General features: G+C 43.8%; 1 protein-coding gene across 1 annotated transcript in view; it reads right to left on the bottom strand.

The window, feature by feature from the left end:
• LOC149313312 (sialoadhesin-like) overlaps positions 1-12,065 on the bottom strand; it is a 29,451-nt gene extending 17,386 nt beyond the window's left edge. The window contains exons 1-8 of the mRNA XM_089527274.1: positions 12,017-12,065; positions 9,420-9,782; positions 8,575-8,874; positions 7,814-8,077; positions 4,662-4,916; positions 2,507-2,806; positions 1,205-1,459; positions 712-1,014 (exon numbers count right to left, since the gene is read on the bottom strand). Coding sequence (XP_089383400.1) covers positions 712-1,014; positions 1,205-1,459; positions 2,507-2,806; positions 4,662-4,916; positions 7,814-8,077; positions 8,575-8,874; positions 9,420-9,782; positions 12,017-12,065 — 2,089 coding nt within the window. The remainder of the gene's footprint in view (positions 1-711; positions 1,015-1,204; positions 1,460-2,506; positions 2,807-4,661; positions 4,917-7,813; positions 8,078-8,574; positions 8,875-9,419; positions 9,783-12,016) is intronic.
• Positions 12,066-16,684: the final 4,619 nt, after the last annotated feature.

The following is a 16,684-nucleotide window of genomic DNA, read 5'->3' as shown; positions in this document are numbered from 1 at the left end:
AGGACTGGAGCATGGCTTTGACACAGTTTCCAGCCTCTTAGGACGCATGCGTCATTTAAACAGCATACCTCCAAAGTGACCCAAAGCAGCTTTATTTTGGTCTGTCTGTTCAGGCCCATAGTTAGACAAAGGCACATTTTGGCGACTCTGCTGATTTAAAGCTAGATCCTAACAGGCTTGGCTTTGATATTTTTGACATTTAAATATGTTTTTGTTTCTTTACCAAAGACTGAAGCCTTGGGAAACTTAAAATACCCTACAGATTCACCACACCACCAACCTCTAAGAGCCACCAGACACCACTTTATAAACAGTAAATAAATTAGTTTGCCGAACACGTTATAAACCATATTGTGCATATAATGCTGTTTGAAAACACTGAAATTCTGGACCACACCAACAAAGATCAGGTCCGAATGTCCAGGGAAGCCACTGAAATCCATAAACACCTGGACAATTTCATCAGGAAAGAAAAAACCCTCAAAATGAATAAAGTTTGGCTCCCAGTCCTGAAAAACAGCAAAATCAAGAGCCAGCAAAATGCTAATGAAATCCACTCATAAATAAATAAATAAATAAATAAAATCAGCTCTGGATTTTAGTCATCATTTTAAAGAAGCATTTCAAGATGCTAGAACCCAGAGTAGATTGACCAGACAACCAACCTCTGAGACGTCACCCATAAAGGGATGTGTTCTGTGATGTACTTACTTTCAACAACAAAGTCTTTGGAGGTGGTTGCGTCTCCATAGCGGTTCTGAGCAGAGCACACGTACGTCCCTTCGTCCTCCAGACCCATGTCCTTGATGCTCACCTTCAGCGCATTGTAAGAGGAAGTCAGGCTCACCCTGGGGTCATCTCCTGAGCAGGTGATGTTGGTGGAGCCGATGAGCACATCTCCCTTGTATAAAGCCACCTCCGAGGGTGGGTCACTGTCCACTGTGCACTGGATGATCCCGAGATGACCTCCTTGGGTCTCCAGGAAGGAGCGCATCACAGGCTGGCGTGGAGCATCTGTGGGTTGGACCAAGCATTGGGAGTTAGGAGATGCTTTGTCGCCCCAGATACAAGTCACACAAGGGTGCCTAGTGAACACCACTCTCCATAACATGAATGCGGAAAGGAGGCAGAGTTTCCTCTGAAGGCTCTCATGGGCATCAGTCCATGATTATATATATTTTAAGTTAAATAAAAAACCACTCACACAAGACACGCAGAGTGATGGGTGGGGATGTGTTGATGCCTATCTTGTTCTGGGCCACACAGTGGAAAACGCCGGCATCTCCATTGGCCACCTTTGGGAAGACAAGGGAGTTCTCCTTGCCCTCCTGCAGCCACTTGCCGTTCTTGTACCATGTGTATATGGTCTCCTCTCCAGATTCCAAGGTGGCCACGCAGGTCAGGGTGACTTGCGTGCCTTCGGGGAGTTCCTTGGATGGTTGGGCCACCACTCTGGCCGCTGGAAGAGGAGGACACCAAGGAAGGAAAGCAAAGAATATTGATGAATTAGCATCCTACCTTTAGGGAGATACACTGTGCCAGGAAGAGGGAGATGGCCATCTCTGTTATGGAACCCTGGTTGCAGAGTGTATCCCCTTGGAGGAATTTTGCTAAAACCTTTGTGGCCTAATTGATTTAATCCAAATCTGCATGTACAGATGTTTTAAAATTAAACAATTAAAACTTTAAACAATGTTGTCTTAACTTCTCAAATTGTCTGATGTTGTTCTAATCTAATTAGGAGCCCTGATGGTGCAATGGCTAAATGCTGGCCCTGCAGCCACAAGGTTCTGAGTTCGATCCCAGGGCTCCAGGGTTTACTCAGGCTTCCATCGTTTTGTAGGTTGGTAAAAAATTGTTGGGGCAATTGGCTTACACATTGTAAAGCTGTAGGTGGAAAGATTTCCTGCATGGCAGGGGGTTGGACTGGATGGCCCTTGCGGTCTCTTCCAACTCTATGATTCTATGATTATAGCACCTTTGAGACGAACTGAAAGAAAGAAATTGGCAGCATGAGCTTTTGTAGACTTCAGTCCACTTCCTCGGATGCATTTGGTGGCGTGGAAACCAGGCACAGACATATATATGCCATTGGTTTGTGAGGATGTCAATTCAAATTACAAATCTTTTGTGCATGGAAATGAAGTTGCAGCTCAGTCTGTAGAGGGTTCTTCACATGCAAGCCTTTAGGAATGACATCCTGCAGCTTGCATTCGTTGAAAAAGAAGATGTGAGTGTGCTGCGTTCACTATTAAGCGATATAGAAATGTAAATGCTATTGCTATTGCTAATCTGTTTAATTTTTAATTGTAAAAGTATAACTAAGCAAATGCATAAGCCTCCTGGAGTTGCAGCAACTAATCACCTCATCCTTGCAAACTGGAGCAAGCTGGTGCTCTAGTAGTTGAGCTGCAAATTTGCACACAGGTGCTTCCTTCCACCCAAAAAACACCCAGAGAGTTTGCACCTTCATCTCCCACCTGAAGACTTTGAAGGCATAACTTACTCTGGGTGCCAAAGAAGTGTGTAACGCTGGTACTTCCATATGGGTTTGTGGCCACACACTTGTAATTCCCCTCATCCTCTGGAACCACCTTCCAGATCTCCAGCTTCAAGGAGTTGTGGATGGTGGTGATGGTGATCCGCTGGCTTGGTGCCGAGTGTGAGTTGGTGGTGGCCAGCAGACGCTTGTCCCGGTAAAGGCTCAAGGTGGATGGAGGGTTGCTGTCCACTGTGCAGTGAACGATGGCTGACTGTCCTTCCTGGGTCTCCTGGAACAAGGCGAGCGAAGGAGTCCTTGGAGGATCTGAAGAAGACGAAGGAGATCACTGTGTTACAGAGTAATTTAAAACCAGAATTTTGATCAGAATTAGCAGGGAGACCCAGAGCCGATTGGAAAGGAAAACATAGTCTATTTTGTTGCAGCGCTCCCAGAGGAAATACATCCAAGTTACTGGGACCCTGATTCCAAAATGAACCAAGCTTTTATGGTACTTTGAACAAAGTAAACTACAAATTACATTTCATTGGTTACCCTTGAATCAAACATTTACACCCCTGTATATTCCCTGGATACTCTAATATTACACCTAAAGTACTTCTCTATCCCTTGTGGGGTACCCATCAATCAAAATATGATCTATATCTTTTTCCTTCACTGTCTCCAACTGTCCTGTATTACATCCTTTTGTTTTGAATAATAGCTTAAAGCAGGAACCAATTCAGGGCCATTGCATCCCAAAGCCAAGAATTCGACATGACCTAAAATAACAACCTTTGCTCTTAATACATTTCAGCACTATGCTTTTCAACTCCTGACCATAAGTAAAATTCCAATTCAAATCTACTAACTACAGTTGCATGCATACCCTGGACATGGGTTGATGGGAATTGTAGTCTAACACATCTGAAAGGGGTTGCATTGGAGCTGGCTGTGGCATGAAGACTAGTTATGATGGGAACTATGATGATGGGAGCTATGCTGGTTGTAGGGTGATGGGATTGGTAGTCCAACACCTCCAAGCTGGCTGGGGTGATGGGAGTTATAGTCCAGGGACTGCATTACATTTGGATGCATACTGATGGACATTTTTGCTATCGTGGGAGTGATGATGGTGAGAGCTATGCTGGCTATGGAGTGATGAGAGTTGTAGTCCAACACCTATGAAGGGAGCTGGTTGTGGGGTGATGGGAATTGAAGTCCAATCCCTCTGGAAGGGATTTTATAGAGGTGGGAGAGTGGAAAACAAATATAAGCCAACCTGCCAACCTGCGTGGGACTACAACTCCCATCATACATGCCAAGGCTGGGTGGGACAGCACATTACAGGCAGCTGGGATGCATCGATGTGAACTTTGTGTCTAAGCCCTCTCCGATTGTGCGTGCCTTGATACTTTCACAAAGCGCTCAGACCCAGCCTGTTGTATTTATTTTTCCCTTCAAAGCAAAGTTAACAAATTCTTGGTCTCATTCCTCCTTGTAGATCCCAGATTGACGTAATTTAAAACAGCCGCCCCTTCATTAACTGTAGCATTTCAACGCCAACTGTTATGTTTTCTAAAACAATTTATGCCATATACATAGTGGGCTTCTCCATTTTAATAGTTTCTAAAATCCAACACAGATTTTTGGACTGAATTGTGGATGGGTGAAGTGTAGTTTATAACTGGCTCAGAGGGAAAAAAACAACAGTCCCCTTCCTTCCAAAAATAATATATATTGGAAAGAGCTCCATTGATTCTCAGCTCAACTGAAAGCCAAATCAAGCCCTTTCACACTGATCCCAACAATTCTAGGAAATGTTGTTTTCCCAGAACTACTACTGACTATCACAAAGGGAGAAAGTCTGGATTGTGTGGGAAAGGATTGCATCTGGAATTTTGTAAGTTCTTTGACATTGCTTTGCTTTGCTTCATCCTTTAGATCCTTTGCTATATGTCTCCTAAGTTTTACCCTCGACTTATCCACAGGTCATATCAAAATCCATAATTTCAGCCTCAAAACCTGCCCTTGACTTACATATGAGGTCGACTTATAGTCAAGTATATACGGTAAACCTTGCTAAGAAAGTCTCATGATAGGGTTGCCATAGGTCAGGGAGGACTTGAAGGCACACACCAAGTACAAGAACACATGGAAAGGGGTTCCTCTGAGAACTCACAGAGGACATTGAGTCCGACAGCTTGGGACGTCTCGCTCCCTTTGTCATTCTGCACTTTGCAGGAGTAATAGCCGGTGTCTTCGACCGCAGCCTCTTGGAAGAAGAGGCTCTGAGCTGTGCCTGCCTTGATCCAGAGATTGTTCTTGTACCAACTGTAGTGGATCTCTTGCTTGTCGGCCCCAGGGACATCGCAGGTCAATGTGACACTTTCACCTTCCTTGATATTAGAAGAAGGGCTCACAGACAACACCACAGCTGAAATATTAGGGAAGAAAGACCAAGAAGAGAATATATTAGGTTCAGTTACTCTCACTCGTAAAAATCAGTATGCAAAGGGATCTTGTAGCATCTTTGAGATTAACTCAGCAAAAGACGTTGTAGTAAGCATGAACTTTAGCAAGCATGAACTTTAGCACATGAACTTCAGACAGTGTAGTAAGCATGAACTTTGAGCATGAACTTGAGTCTAAGGCACTACATGATCCCTTTGCACACTGATATTTTCCAGACTAACATGGTGATGTCTCTGCATTCTCATTCTTAAAGTATCCTGAAGTTGGTGGCCTTGGCTTAACTCTTCCTCCTTCTCTCTATGGGCAAGCGTGTTGGCCATATAGCAAATCCCATAACATCCAAAATCCATCAAACAGTGATACCTTTATTGAGTCAACCAAAATATATAATATACATGTTGCAAGCTTTCAAAGCTCCACTGGCTTCTTCATCAGGCGAGGTGTTAAAAACCATACAGGAGAAATGATGTTAGCGATGTTAATGATGTAAGGTTACTATCTGAGGTTTCTACTTTACTATTTGAGGCATCTTCCTCCAACAACGGTAAAACATTTTTTAACCTCTGACCTTTGATCTTGGAAGCTAAGCAAGGCCAGCCCCGGTTAGTACTTGGATGGGATACCACCAACAAGTCCCAGGTGCTGTAGGCTCTATTCTAGAGGAATGAACTGGCAAAACCACCTCGTCTAAGGATTCCTCATCTAAGAAAACTTAAAATTCATGAGGTGGCCATGGAACAACTGGCAACTTGAAGGCACAGGCACACACACAAAATGGTATCGAATCATAGAGTCATAGATCTGGAAGAGACCTCAAGGGTCATCCATTCCAACTCCCTTCTGCCATGCAGGAAGACCCATCCAAGCACTCCCTGGGAAAAACAGCCTTCAAAGAAAGAGATTCCAACACACTTGGAGACAACATCTTCCACTGTCAAACACCTCTTACTGTCAGGAAGTTCCTCCTAATGTTGAGGTGGAATCTCTTTTCCTCTAATTTGCATCCATTGCTCCATTGGGTCCTATTCTCTGGAGCTGCAGAAAACAAGCTTGCTCCCTCCTCAATATGACCTCCCTTCAAATACTTAAACAGGGCTATCATATCACCTCTTAACCTTCTCTTCTCCAGGCTAAGCATATGGAGCTTCCTAAGTCTTTCCTCATAAGGCATAGTTTCCAGGCCCTTCACCTTTTTGGTGACTCTCCTTTAGACACACTCCAGCTTCTCAATGTCCTTTTGGAATTGTGGTGCCCAGAATTCCAGGTGAGGTCTGGCCAAAGCAGAATAGAGTGGCACTATTACTTCCTTTGATCTAGACACTATACTTCTATTGATGCAGTGCAGAATAGCATTGGCTGTTTTAGCTGCCGCATCACACCGTTGACTCATGTTCAGTGGCTATGTTTCCTTTGCTCAGAAATACAAGGTGTATGTAGAGAACAGGGCCTGAAATATCCCAAAGGCCCCTGCTCCGCTCTGATCTTGGGAGGTAAGCAAGGTCAGCCCTAATGAATACTTGGACATGAGACCGCCAACAACTACCAGGCACTGTAGATCTAGAAATGAAGCTCTATGAAAATGACTGAGGGGGCAAGCTGGGCAGATTTAGGTTAAAGAAGACTGAGAGGTGACATGGTAGCCATCTTTAAATATCTGAAGGGATGCCATATTGAGTATGGAACAAGCTTGCTTTCTGCTACTCTGGAGACTATTACATCAACCAATGGATTCACATTGGGAGAGAAGAGAGTCCACCTAAATCTTCCTAACTCAAGAGCTGTTCTGCAGTGGAATAGATTGCTTTTGAGGGTGGTGAACTCACCATCTTTGGAAGTCTTTGCACACAAGTTGGATGTGAACATCTTTCGGGAGTACTTGAGCTGTGTATTATTGCATGTTCCCAAACTTTGGTTCTCCAAGGGCTCATTCCCACTATGATTTAAAGAGAATTGCTGATTGGTTTATATGACCGTCATTCCCATTTGAAACTGGTTCTGATTCTACTTTGATAAAGCAAGGCAAATGCAAAACCCCCAGTTTTCCAGGCACTAGTTTCCTTGCGGTTCTTTTGAAAAGAATCGATTCCGAAGCGTGTTCAACAAATGGGAACGATGGATCTGAATCGCATCATTCTGGAAGGGAGGGACTAATGGCAGAGGGGTACTTTCCATCCCTCCTCAGTTTTTGGGAGATCTACAATCCCCCCCAGTGCTGCCTTTGTGCTTCTGGGGTGACCGATGGATGATTGTTTGTTTGTTTGTTTGTTTTTAAAAATAAAATTGATAGAAGATTCGATTAATTAATTTTGCAACTACTGCCTCACTGGTTGCAAGTAGTTGTAAAACCACTGAATTGCATCTTCTATCAATTTATTTTTTAAAAAGTCCCCAAGCCAGGCTGCCGCTTATGTCAATGATGGCGCACAGATGATTGACGTGCATTTTGAAGTGGCGCAAACTAGTGGGACAATCGTGTCAAAAAAGAAGCCATTACAAAGGGATAATGAAAAGATCCGGGGACAACGGATCTTTTGGAATCGATTGACCAACACGGAGTGAAGGCGAATCAGAAACCGGTTTAAATGTAAGTGGGAATGAGCCCCAAGTGTTTTGGTCTTCAGCTCCCAGAATCCTGAGCCATCTTGGCCAATGGTTTGGGATTCTGTGAGCTGAAGTCCAAAACACTTGGAAGCCCAGAGTTTGGGGATCTCTAATGGTCCTTGTGGTCCTTCTATGACTTAATGGATCTCATAATTGTCTTAATGTTCATGTTCGCCCAATGCACAACTCACATTCCTCTTTGCCTGTCTACTGCTTAATCCTCTGTATTTCAGGAGTAATTCTCCCCTTGATACTCACAGAAAACATAGAGCATTACTCCTTCCGATTTCCCGGTGCCCACAGAATTATCAGCCTCGCAGTGGTACAGACCATAATCCCCTCGAGCCACGCTCCGGAAGGTTTTCACCATCGTGTTCCCAGAGGCCACACCATCCTTGAACCACCTGTAGGCAGTGACTTTGGGGTAGCTGCTGTTAACGTTGCAGGTGAGTGTTGCAGCGTCTCCCACTCGGATGTTCTTCGTGGAGGCGTTTAGGGATGCTGTCACGCCTTTCGGGGCATCTGGGAGCAAATATAAGAAAGGTAGGAAAAGGTAAGAAGGATAAGAGGACTAATTTGCTTGCAAACACTGCAACAGGGAGATTGCATCCATTGAGGAGAAGGAAGAGAGCTCTCTGGCTGCATCTGCATTGTGAAATTATTGCAGTACAACATCACTTTAACTGCTATGGTTCAATACTAGGATTTGTAGTTTGGTGAGCTGTTTTGCTTTCTCTGTCAGAGAGCTCTGGTGCCACAATAAACCACAAATCTCAGGAGTCCATCAGATGGAGCCATGGCAATTAAAGCAGTGTAAAACTGCATTAATATTGCAGTGAAGGAGCACACCAAGAGCATGAGTAGGGAGTTCATTACAGCCAGAGCTCTCTGGCAGAGTAGGCTGAACACCTCACCAAATCCCAGGACTTTGCAGAATGGAGCCAGGAGAGTTAAAGTGGTGTCAAATTCTTTTATTTTTGCAATGTGGTAGGTCTCCAACTGGACCTAGACCTACTCACGTTTCACACTGAGCGTGATTTCTCCTGCCATCCTTTGTCCACCAACAGAGACCTCACAGGTGAGCTTTTGGTTATGATCCTTCCAGGTGAGAGATGTCTGGAGGGATTGTTTTCTGAGCACTCCGGCCGTGTCCAGTTGGACCGTCTCAGACACCAGCGAAGTCTCCATGTTGTAACCGACCCATTGCAGGGTGTTGCTGGCATCGTAAGGACAGACATATGGACTGGAGCAGTTAAAAGTCATCGGCAGACCATCACTGATTTCCTGTGGAGCAGCAACGTTGGGTATTTCAGGACTGTCTAAGGAAGCAAGCAAATTAAGCCGTATTAAGAATCAGCATCTCAGTCTTCTGAATCAGACAGAAACAGCTCTTTGCCTTTCTTTCTTTCTTTCTTTCTTTCGTATGTTATTTGTATGTGAACTTTCTTCTAACGTGGACCCAAGGCGGCTCACACAGGCTTAAACTCAATAAACAATAAAGCAGTACAGTTGTAAAACACAATTAAAATGTCATATCAACATAACAAATAAAAATGTAAAATCCTTTAAAAAAATTGATGCTGTGCACCTTCAAGATCTGCCAGAGGTTGACCATGAAACTGCACTGTAAGACCTACAAATGCCTAGAGAAGTGTTCTCTCTAGGAATCTCCCGGTCCTCCAGTGTGACCTTTGGCAGAAGTTGACCACAGAGTCACGCTGGAGGACCTAGAAATTCCTAGAGAGAACATATTAATCAAATCCATGAATAATCAAATCTGCAAAAGTCAAACCCACAAATGTGGAGGGACAACTGTACATTAATTCTGCAGTGCGGATGCATACCCAAGTCTTTTCCTACTTACCAGTAATGGTCAGCTGAACCGTTTTCTGTTCGGTCCAGCGATTGCCCTCACTGATTTCAAACCGGAAGTTGTAATCACCGCTGTCTTGGCTCGTCACTTTTCTCAGGAGCAGTGTGCAGTTGTGCTTGAGAGCATCGCCCACCAGTTCTGTGCGGTCCCGAAATTGGGCGTCTGTGGTGCTAGGATTCTCTGAGTGGTAAATCACGATGCGTTGGCCGCCATGGTTTTTGTACCAGATGCTCACAATGCCCTCAGGTGGCACGGCGACATTGCTGGGGAAGCTGAAAGTGCAAGGGATCACAGCGCAGGAACCTTTCACGCTGTGCAACCTTTCAGGGTATGTGACACCCCAGGAGGCAAAAGCTGTCCAAGAAAAATGAGGTGGGGGAAGAGGCCACAAAATTGAAAGATTGGAAGAAGATAGGCTGCAGAAATACGGTTGGCCTTCCACATTTGTGGCTTTGACTTTTTTCTACATCCTTTGTTCCATTCTTTTTGGGGATCTGTTTGTAGTGATTTCCGAAGCTGTATCTACACTGCAGAAACTAAATTGACATGGCTCCATCCTATGGAATACTGGAATTTGTAGTTTGGTTTGGCGCCAAAGTCTCTGAGGGAGAAAAGGCTAAATAGCTCACTAAACTACAAATCCCAGGATTCCATAGGATGGAGCCATGACATTAGTGTGAAACAGCTTTAATTCTGCAGTGTGGCAGCAGTCAAAGACGCAACCATTGTTGGCCATATCTGAGATCTTCTTAGATCAAATTAGAGCATGTTGGCTGGAAGGTACTGCATCTTTTGGGTGGTGAATCCACTTTGAATCCGAGTTCGAACTTTCAAGGGTCTCCCTAAGGACCTTCTTGGCCTATTTGGGGGAATGGTGTTCGGCACCTTGGATAGTTCTCGCAAAGTGCAAATGGAAACCCTTCTCCCTAAAATGGGTTCATTACCCAGCCACCGAATGTGGGAGAAGGTGGGATACAAATAAAGTAAAATAAAACAAAACAAAGAGGCATCAGCAGGACCTGGTTCCTGTGACATATCAAGTCTCTTTCCTTTGACATCACAAGACACAATTCTATGTCTCAGCTTTTGGCCCCAAAATATCAGGGTCTAGAAGATGATGATGATGATGATGATGATGATGATGATGATGATGATGATGATGGAGCTTTATTTATATAGCGCTGTAAATTTACACAGTGCTGTACATACAATCAATTAAACTAGAATAACCCTGCCACATTCTATGAAAATAATTAAATACATATTAATACATGTTAGCATTCAAACAATAAAATGTAGAAGAGATACAACCCAACTCATAAGAAAAGGATATACGCTGGTCCCTCCACATTCGCTGGGGTTCGGGGTGAAGGACCCCCATGAATGTGGGAAAAACGCAAATTAAAAACCACTATTCCTTTAACCTAAGAGAACACCTCTCTAGGAATCTCCAGGTCCTCCAGTGCAACTCTATGGTCAACATCTGCCAGAATCTGACCATAGGATCATGCTGCAGGATCTACAAATGCCCAGAGAAGTGTTTTCTCTAGGAACATCTAGGTTTTCCAGCACAATTTGCCTTTTGCTGGCAAGCAAATACATTTTCATTCAAGCAAGCTTTTTAAAATCATGCAGGCCTGGTTTTAATAGGGTTTGGTTTAGATTATTTTTAACCTTGTATGTTTTAAATTTTGTATGCTGTAATTTTTAAAAACTTTTTACTCTTTTAATTGGACTATTTTAATTGTTATTTAAAGTATCATTTTAATGTGTTTATACACACGCGCAAACACTCATCCCTCCATATCTGCGGCTTTGATATTAGTGGCTTTGATTATTCAAAGGTTTGATTAATATGTTCTCTCTAGGAATAGCTAGGTCCTCCAGTGCAACTCTATGGTGAGCTTTAACTAAAAGTTGCACTGAAAGACCCAAAGATTCCTAGAGTGAATACTCTACTAGGCCTTTGTAGCGCCTCCCGTGCAACTCTATGGTCAGTGTCTGTCGGTGTTGACCACAGAGTTGCTCTGGAGGACCTAGAGATTCCTAGAGAGGTATCCTCTCCAGTAAAAACATGGTGTTTTTGTTATTTGCATTTTTGCCATATTCACAGGGGTCTTGTGCCCCTAACCTTAGTGAATACAGAGGGACACCTGTGTGTGTGTGTATCTATATATATTTATAGGGAGTCTCCTTGGGTCCCAACTTGGGAGAAAGGCAGGATAAAAATAAAATAAACAAATAATAAACTCTATGGTCAACTTCCAGCCAAATTGTTCTGGAGGACTTAGAGATTATCCAAAGCGCAAATAATCAAATCCGCAAAAGTCACAGCCGCCAATGCGGAGGCCCACCTGTATCTTGGATGACAGAGGCGGCATGCTGAGATGCTTTGGGCATTGGGCCAGGACTCTGAGAGACCACAGTTCAAATCTTGACTCGGCCATGGAAACCCACTGGGTGATCTAGAGCATGTCACGCTCTCTCAGCCTCACGGAAAGGCAAAGGCAACCTAAAACCCTGTGATAGGTTCACCTTAGGGTCCCCATAAGCTGGAAATGAAATAAAGGCACCCCGCAACAACGTACCTTGGATGACATAATGAGAGAATCCCAAAATGAAGAGGAGCACGGACATCGCAATCCCCACCGACTAAATGGACGCCAAAATCCTAATGCAGGCAGGAGAGGAGGAACAAAGGAAAAGTCTGTCCAGGAAGAATTCCCCAATGTCCTCCATGTTAAGCAGGAATAAGAAGCAAGGATGTATATTTAGATGAGTGTTTTTAGCCTTTACTTTGGAATGGCCTACATTATTCTTGAATGTCCTACATTATACGGTGCCTTGTCCTACTTTGTGGGATATATATATCCCACAAAACAAACTGACACATCTACAAGTGTTAAACAACATTTCAGCAAACATTAAAATACAATATTTACTGACATTATATAATTTCACTTCCATCTCAGCATCCTTCGGATTTCTCTTTTGAGCTAATATCTTTGCATTTTGAATTGACCCCAATGTTTATGTCTCATGTCTAATATATGTTCGCTTGCATTTGTGCTTCACCTGTATTCTTTACCCTTTCTATATCTTCTTTTTGATTTTTGCAATATTCCAGTTTGTTTATCAACTGATATGCATCTTTATATTGTGGCTTCAATTCCAATTTAAACAAAATGATTACAAAAAGAATAAAGGAATAAACAAAGGAATGAAGGAATGAGGGAAAATAATATCATAACCTTGGTGTTGCGTTTCTATCATCCGTTCATTCTTAACAAGTCTTTATCTTCTCTCACCTATTTTATTTCTTATCCTTCCATTTCTTTCCCCAATATTCACTACTCAGCCCCAGTGTGACAATCTCCTCTGTTAAAACAGTGTCCCAAAGGAAGGAATCCACACCTCAACCATTATCAGCAATGGCCATATATTGACCTATATTACTATACTGACAACCATTGAATTGAGTATTGTCTATTCGACAATTGTGGAAATCATTTTGTTGGAACAGAGCTTGTAAAGACCAGAGGAAGCACAGTGGACATAGTTTTGGAATATATAGTTCTCTACCATACTTTGTATTATGTATCCTGTGTTTTGTAGTATCACTGTAATGTGGTTACATACATAATAATATGGTCATTGCTGATAATGGCTGAGTTGTGGTTTTATTCCTTTGGGACACTGTTGTAATAGAGTGTTATTACGTTGTTACTTTCTCCCAGGTTTTCTTTTTGTGTTGGACTGCAATCCTAGCCAGCAGAGTCAACGATGAAGATCTAATCTGCGCTGCAGAAATAATACACTTGGATACTGTTTTAACTGCCATGGCGCAATGCTATGGAATCATGGGACTTTTAGTTTTGTGAGATATTTAGCCCTCTCTGTCAGAGAGCTCTGCTGCCACAACAAACTACCAATCCCAGGATTCCAAAGCACTGAGCAATGGCAATTAGAGTGGTATCAAACTGCATTATTTCTGTAGTGCAGATTAGACCAATGAATGCTGTGAGCTGCAGTCTGACAGCATCTGAAACCCTGCTTGATTCCATACCCTCCAACTGTTCCATTTTGGTTGGGACAGCCTCAGTTACATATCTGTCACCCCTCATTTCCAACTGCTTTCAAAATGTCCCAGTTTCTCTGTTCTCCTCTCACTTTAATCCTTCATCACTGGCTTACTCCAGCTGCTGCCAATTGCACAGTTTGCACTCACTGAATCCAGCCAGGGGCAGGGAGAGGACAGAAGGGCTGAATCTTTCCCTTCCCAGCAGGCACAGGCAAGAGCAAACGGCTTCAGCCTCTCCTAGATTGCCTGTCCCTTCACATTAATAACACTTCTAATATTGCCCACCCCCTGAAGCTGCTTGGTCACAAATGTCCTCATCATCTGTGACATGTTGGGGAGTATGGGACTGTCATCCCTGCTACATAAATGGTGGCTGTCATCCGGTTGGTGTTTTCCACATAGGTAAGTTCCCTTCCGCATGAGAGCCAGCATGGCGGAGTGGTTTGAGCACTGGACTCTGGAGACCAGGGTTCAAATCCCTTGTCTGCCACGGAAACCCTCTGGGTGACCTTAGGCAAGTCATACTCTCCCAGCCTGAGAGGATGGCAGTGGCAAACCCTGAAGAAACATGCCAGGAAAACCCCATGATCGGTTCGCCTTAAGGTCTCCATAAGTCAGAAAAGACTTGAAGGCACACAATAACAACAATAAAAGTTACCTTCTGTATGCATTTGTACTTTTGTAGCCACAGCCGAACATCCCAGTTGCATGTTCCATGAGCGTAACCATTTTGCATGCAGCTGTGCATTCTTGATGGCACATAACTACTCCATAGTAGCTCCAATGAGCCCAGGTGGTGCAGTGGTTAAATGCCTGTATTGCAGCCACTCACTCACAAACCACAAGGTTGTGAGTTCAATATCAGCCAAGGGCTCAGAGTCAACTTAGTGCTGCATCATTCCATAGGTCAGTAAAATGAGTCTCCAGCTTGTTGGGGGCAATTGGTTTACACATTGTAAACTGCTTCAGGAGTGCATAAGTGCACTGATAAGCGGTATAGAAATGTATTTGCTATTGCTATTTAATTTAGTGTTGCACAACATTGGTCTTCAGTGATGGGTGGCGTAATACAATCATCACTTCACTGTGTGAGTGTCGGTTTGCACCACTCAAACATGATGCAAAATCTTGGCTGGTGTTGGTTTTGTAAAATAACAACCATGGCAATTCATTAAGTGCTTGATGTTGAAAGCTGGAGCATGTCCAGAGGAGGGCAACCAAAATGGTGAAAGGTCTGGAAATTCCCAAGCCCTCTGGGTATGTTTAGCCTGGAGAAAAGAAGGTTAAGAGGGGACATGTCATGTTTAAATATTTGGAGGGATGTGATATTGGGGATGGAGCAAGCTTGCTTTCTGTTGCTCCAGAGACGAGGACATGGAGCAATGGATGCAAGCTACAGGAAAATAGATTCCATTTTAATATAAGGAAGAATTTCCTGGCAGTGAGAGCTGTTTGACAGCGGAAGACACTCCCTTGGAGATTGGTGGAGTCTCCATCTTTGGAGGTTTCTAAACAGAGGCTGGATGGCCATCTGTTAGGGGTGTTTTGATGGTGTCTTCCTGCATGCCAGAATGAGGCTGGACAGCCCTTGGGGCCTCCTCCAGCTCTAGGAGTCTATGCTATTGGTGTCCCACCATGGGACAAGCAACTGGGCATGTGCAGAAGGCACTGGCCTGTCCTTAAGGTCTTTCTGAGGACCAAGAATGCCTTCCCAAAAAGAGAGGAAAAGACTAGAAGCGACCAGAAGGCCACCTCTGTCCTTGTTATTTAAATATTGCATTTTATGCAGGGACCTTTGTTCCTAGTTCGAGGGAAGTAATAGTGCCACTCTATTCTGCTTTGGTCAGGCCTCACCTGGAATACTGCATCCAGTTCTGGACCCCAAAATTCAAGAGGGATGTTGATGAGATGGAGCATGTCCAGAGGAGGGTGACCAACATGAAAGGTGAAAAGTCTGGAAATCCCTAAGCCTCTGAGAAGTGGCTTAGGGAGCTGGCTGTGTTTAGCCTGGTGAAGAGATGGTTAAGCAGGGACATGATAGCCATGTTGAAATATTTGAAGGAATATCCTATTGAGGATGGAGCAAGCTTGTTTTCTGCTGCTCCAGAGAATAGGATGTGGAACAATGAATGGAAACTATAGGAAAAGAGTTGCTCAACAGTGGAAGATGCTCCATCAGACGGTGGTGGAGTCTCCTTCTTTGGAGGCTTCTAAACAGAGGCTCCTTCTGACCTACCAAGCCAAGTCATAAAGCAACATACAAATAGGTTTTTGTGGGGGTTTTGGGCTATGTGGCCATGTTCTAGAAGAGTGTATTCTCTGAAGATGCCAGCCACAGCTGCTGCTGAAACGTCAGGAATAAACACTTCTAGAAAATGGCCACAGAGCCTGAAAAACCCACCAAAAACTATGGATGCCAGCCGTGAAAGCCTTCAACTTCATATCTTACTCTTGAAATGGGCCTAATTTGCCACCGTCCAGGAACATTCCCCTCTTCCTGTCAAGAGTTTCAGTGACCAAGAAGGCGAGGCAGAAACTTACCTTGAGAAAAGAGCAAACCTTTTAGCAAAGTGACCACATCCAGCCTTTGAGACACATCATAGCATTGTGGTCACACCAGGAACTGGGGACAAAAATAACCCAGGGCCCTGATGACACCCATCAAGGAGAGGAGGAAACCGAGTGTTGCTCTGGTCATTTGCTGAAAGCCTCCCATCTGTTTCCTGCTCTCCATCCATCATGCCACTGACCAGCTACAGTTTCATTTCTCTTCTTTCTGCAATGGTTCCCAAACCCAGAGTTTCAGTGTAGCTTCCTTTCTGGCAGCGAGAGAGCCTGGTTCCAATGTACCTTCACTCATTGGCAGAGAAGAAAGTGTTACTTCTTTCTCAGATGATGAAAAACTCATGCCTTCCATCAGTCTACGCAGCCAGATCTCTGGAAACGTTCAGCTTTTCCTCTGCCAAAAGCTGTTTGAGATCCTAAATGAAGTCTGTCCTGGAAGGGTCATTTTTCAGAGTTTGGAAACAGCACTCTTTTTGGAATGCAATTCCTGTTCCAGAATCCAATTAGTATTTTACATATGTGCATTTTCCACTATGGAAGCAGTTAGACGTTTTTGTCCGATCCAAAACAACCACACTCGATTCAAGGTTGCAAAAGCATGGTTGTACAC

The sequence above is a fragment of the Sceloporus occidentalis genome, unplaced genomic scaffold (genome assembly GCF_023333645.1).
Source record: "Sceloporus occidentalis isolate IW3139 unplaced genomic scaffold, rSceOcc1.0.p SCAF_5, whole genome shotgun sequence".
NCBI lineage: Eukaryota > Metazoa > Chordata > Lepidosauria > Squamata > Phrynosomatidae > Sceloporus > Sceloporus occidentalis.
The sequence above is the reverse complement of the archived record's forward strand: the minus strand, read 5'-3'. Positions and strand labels throughout refer to the sequence as shown.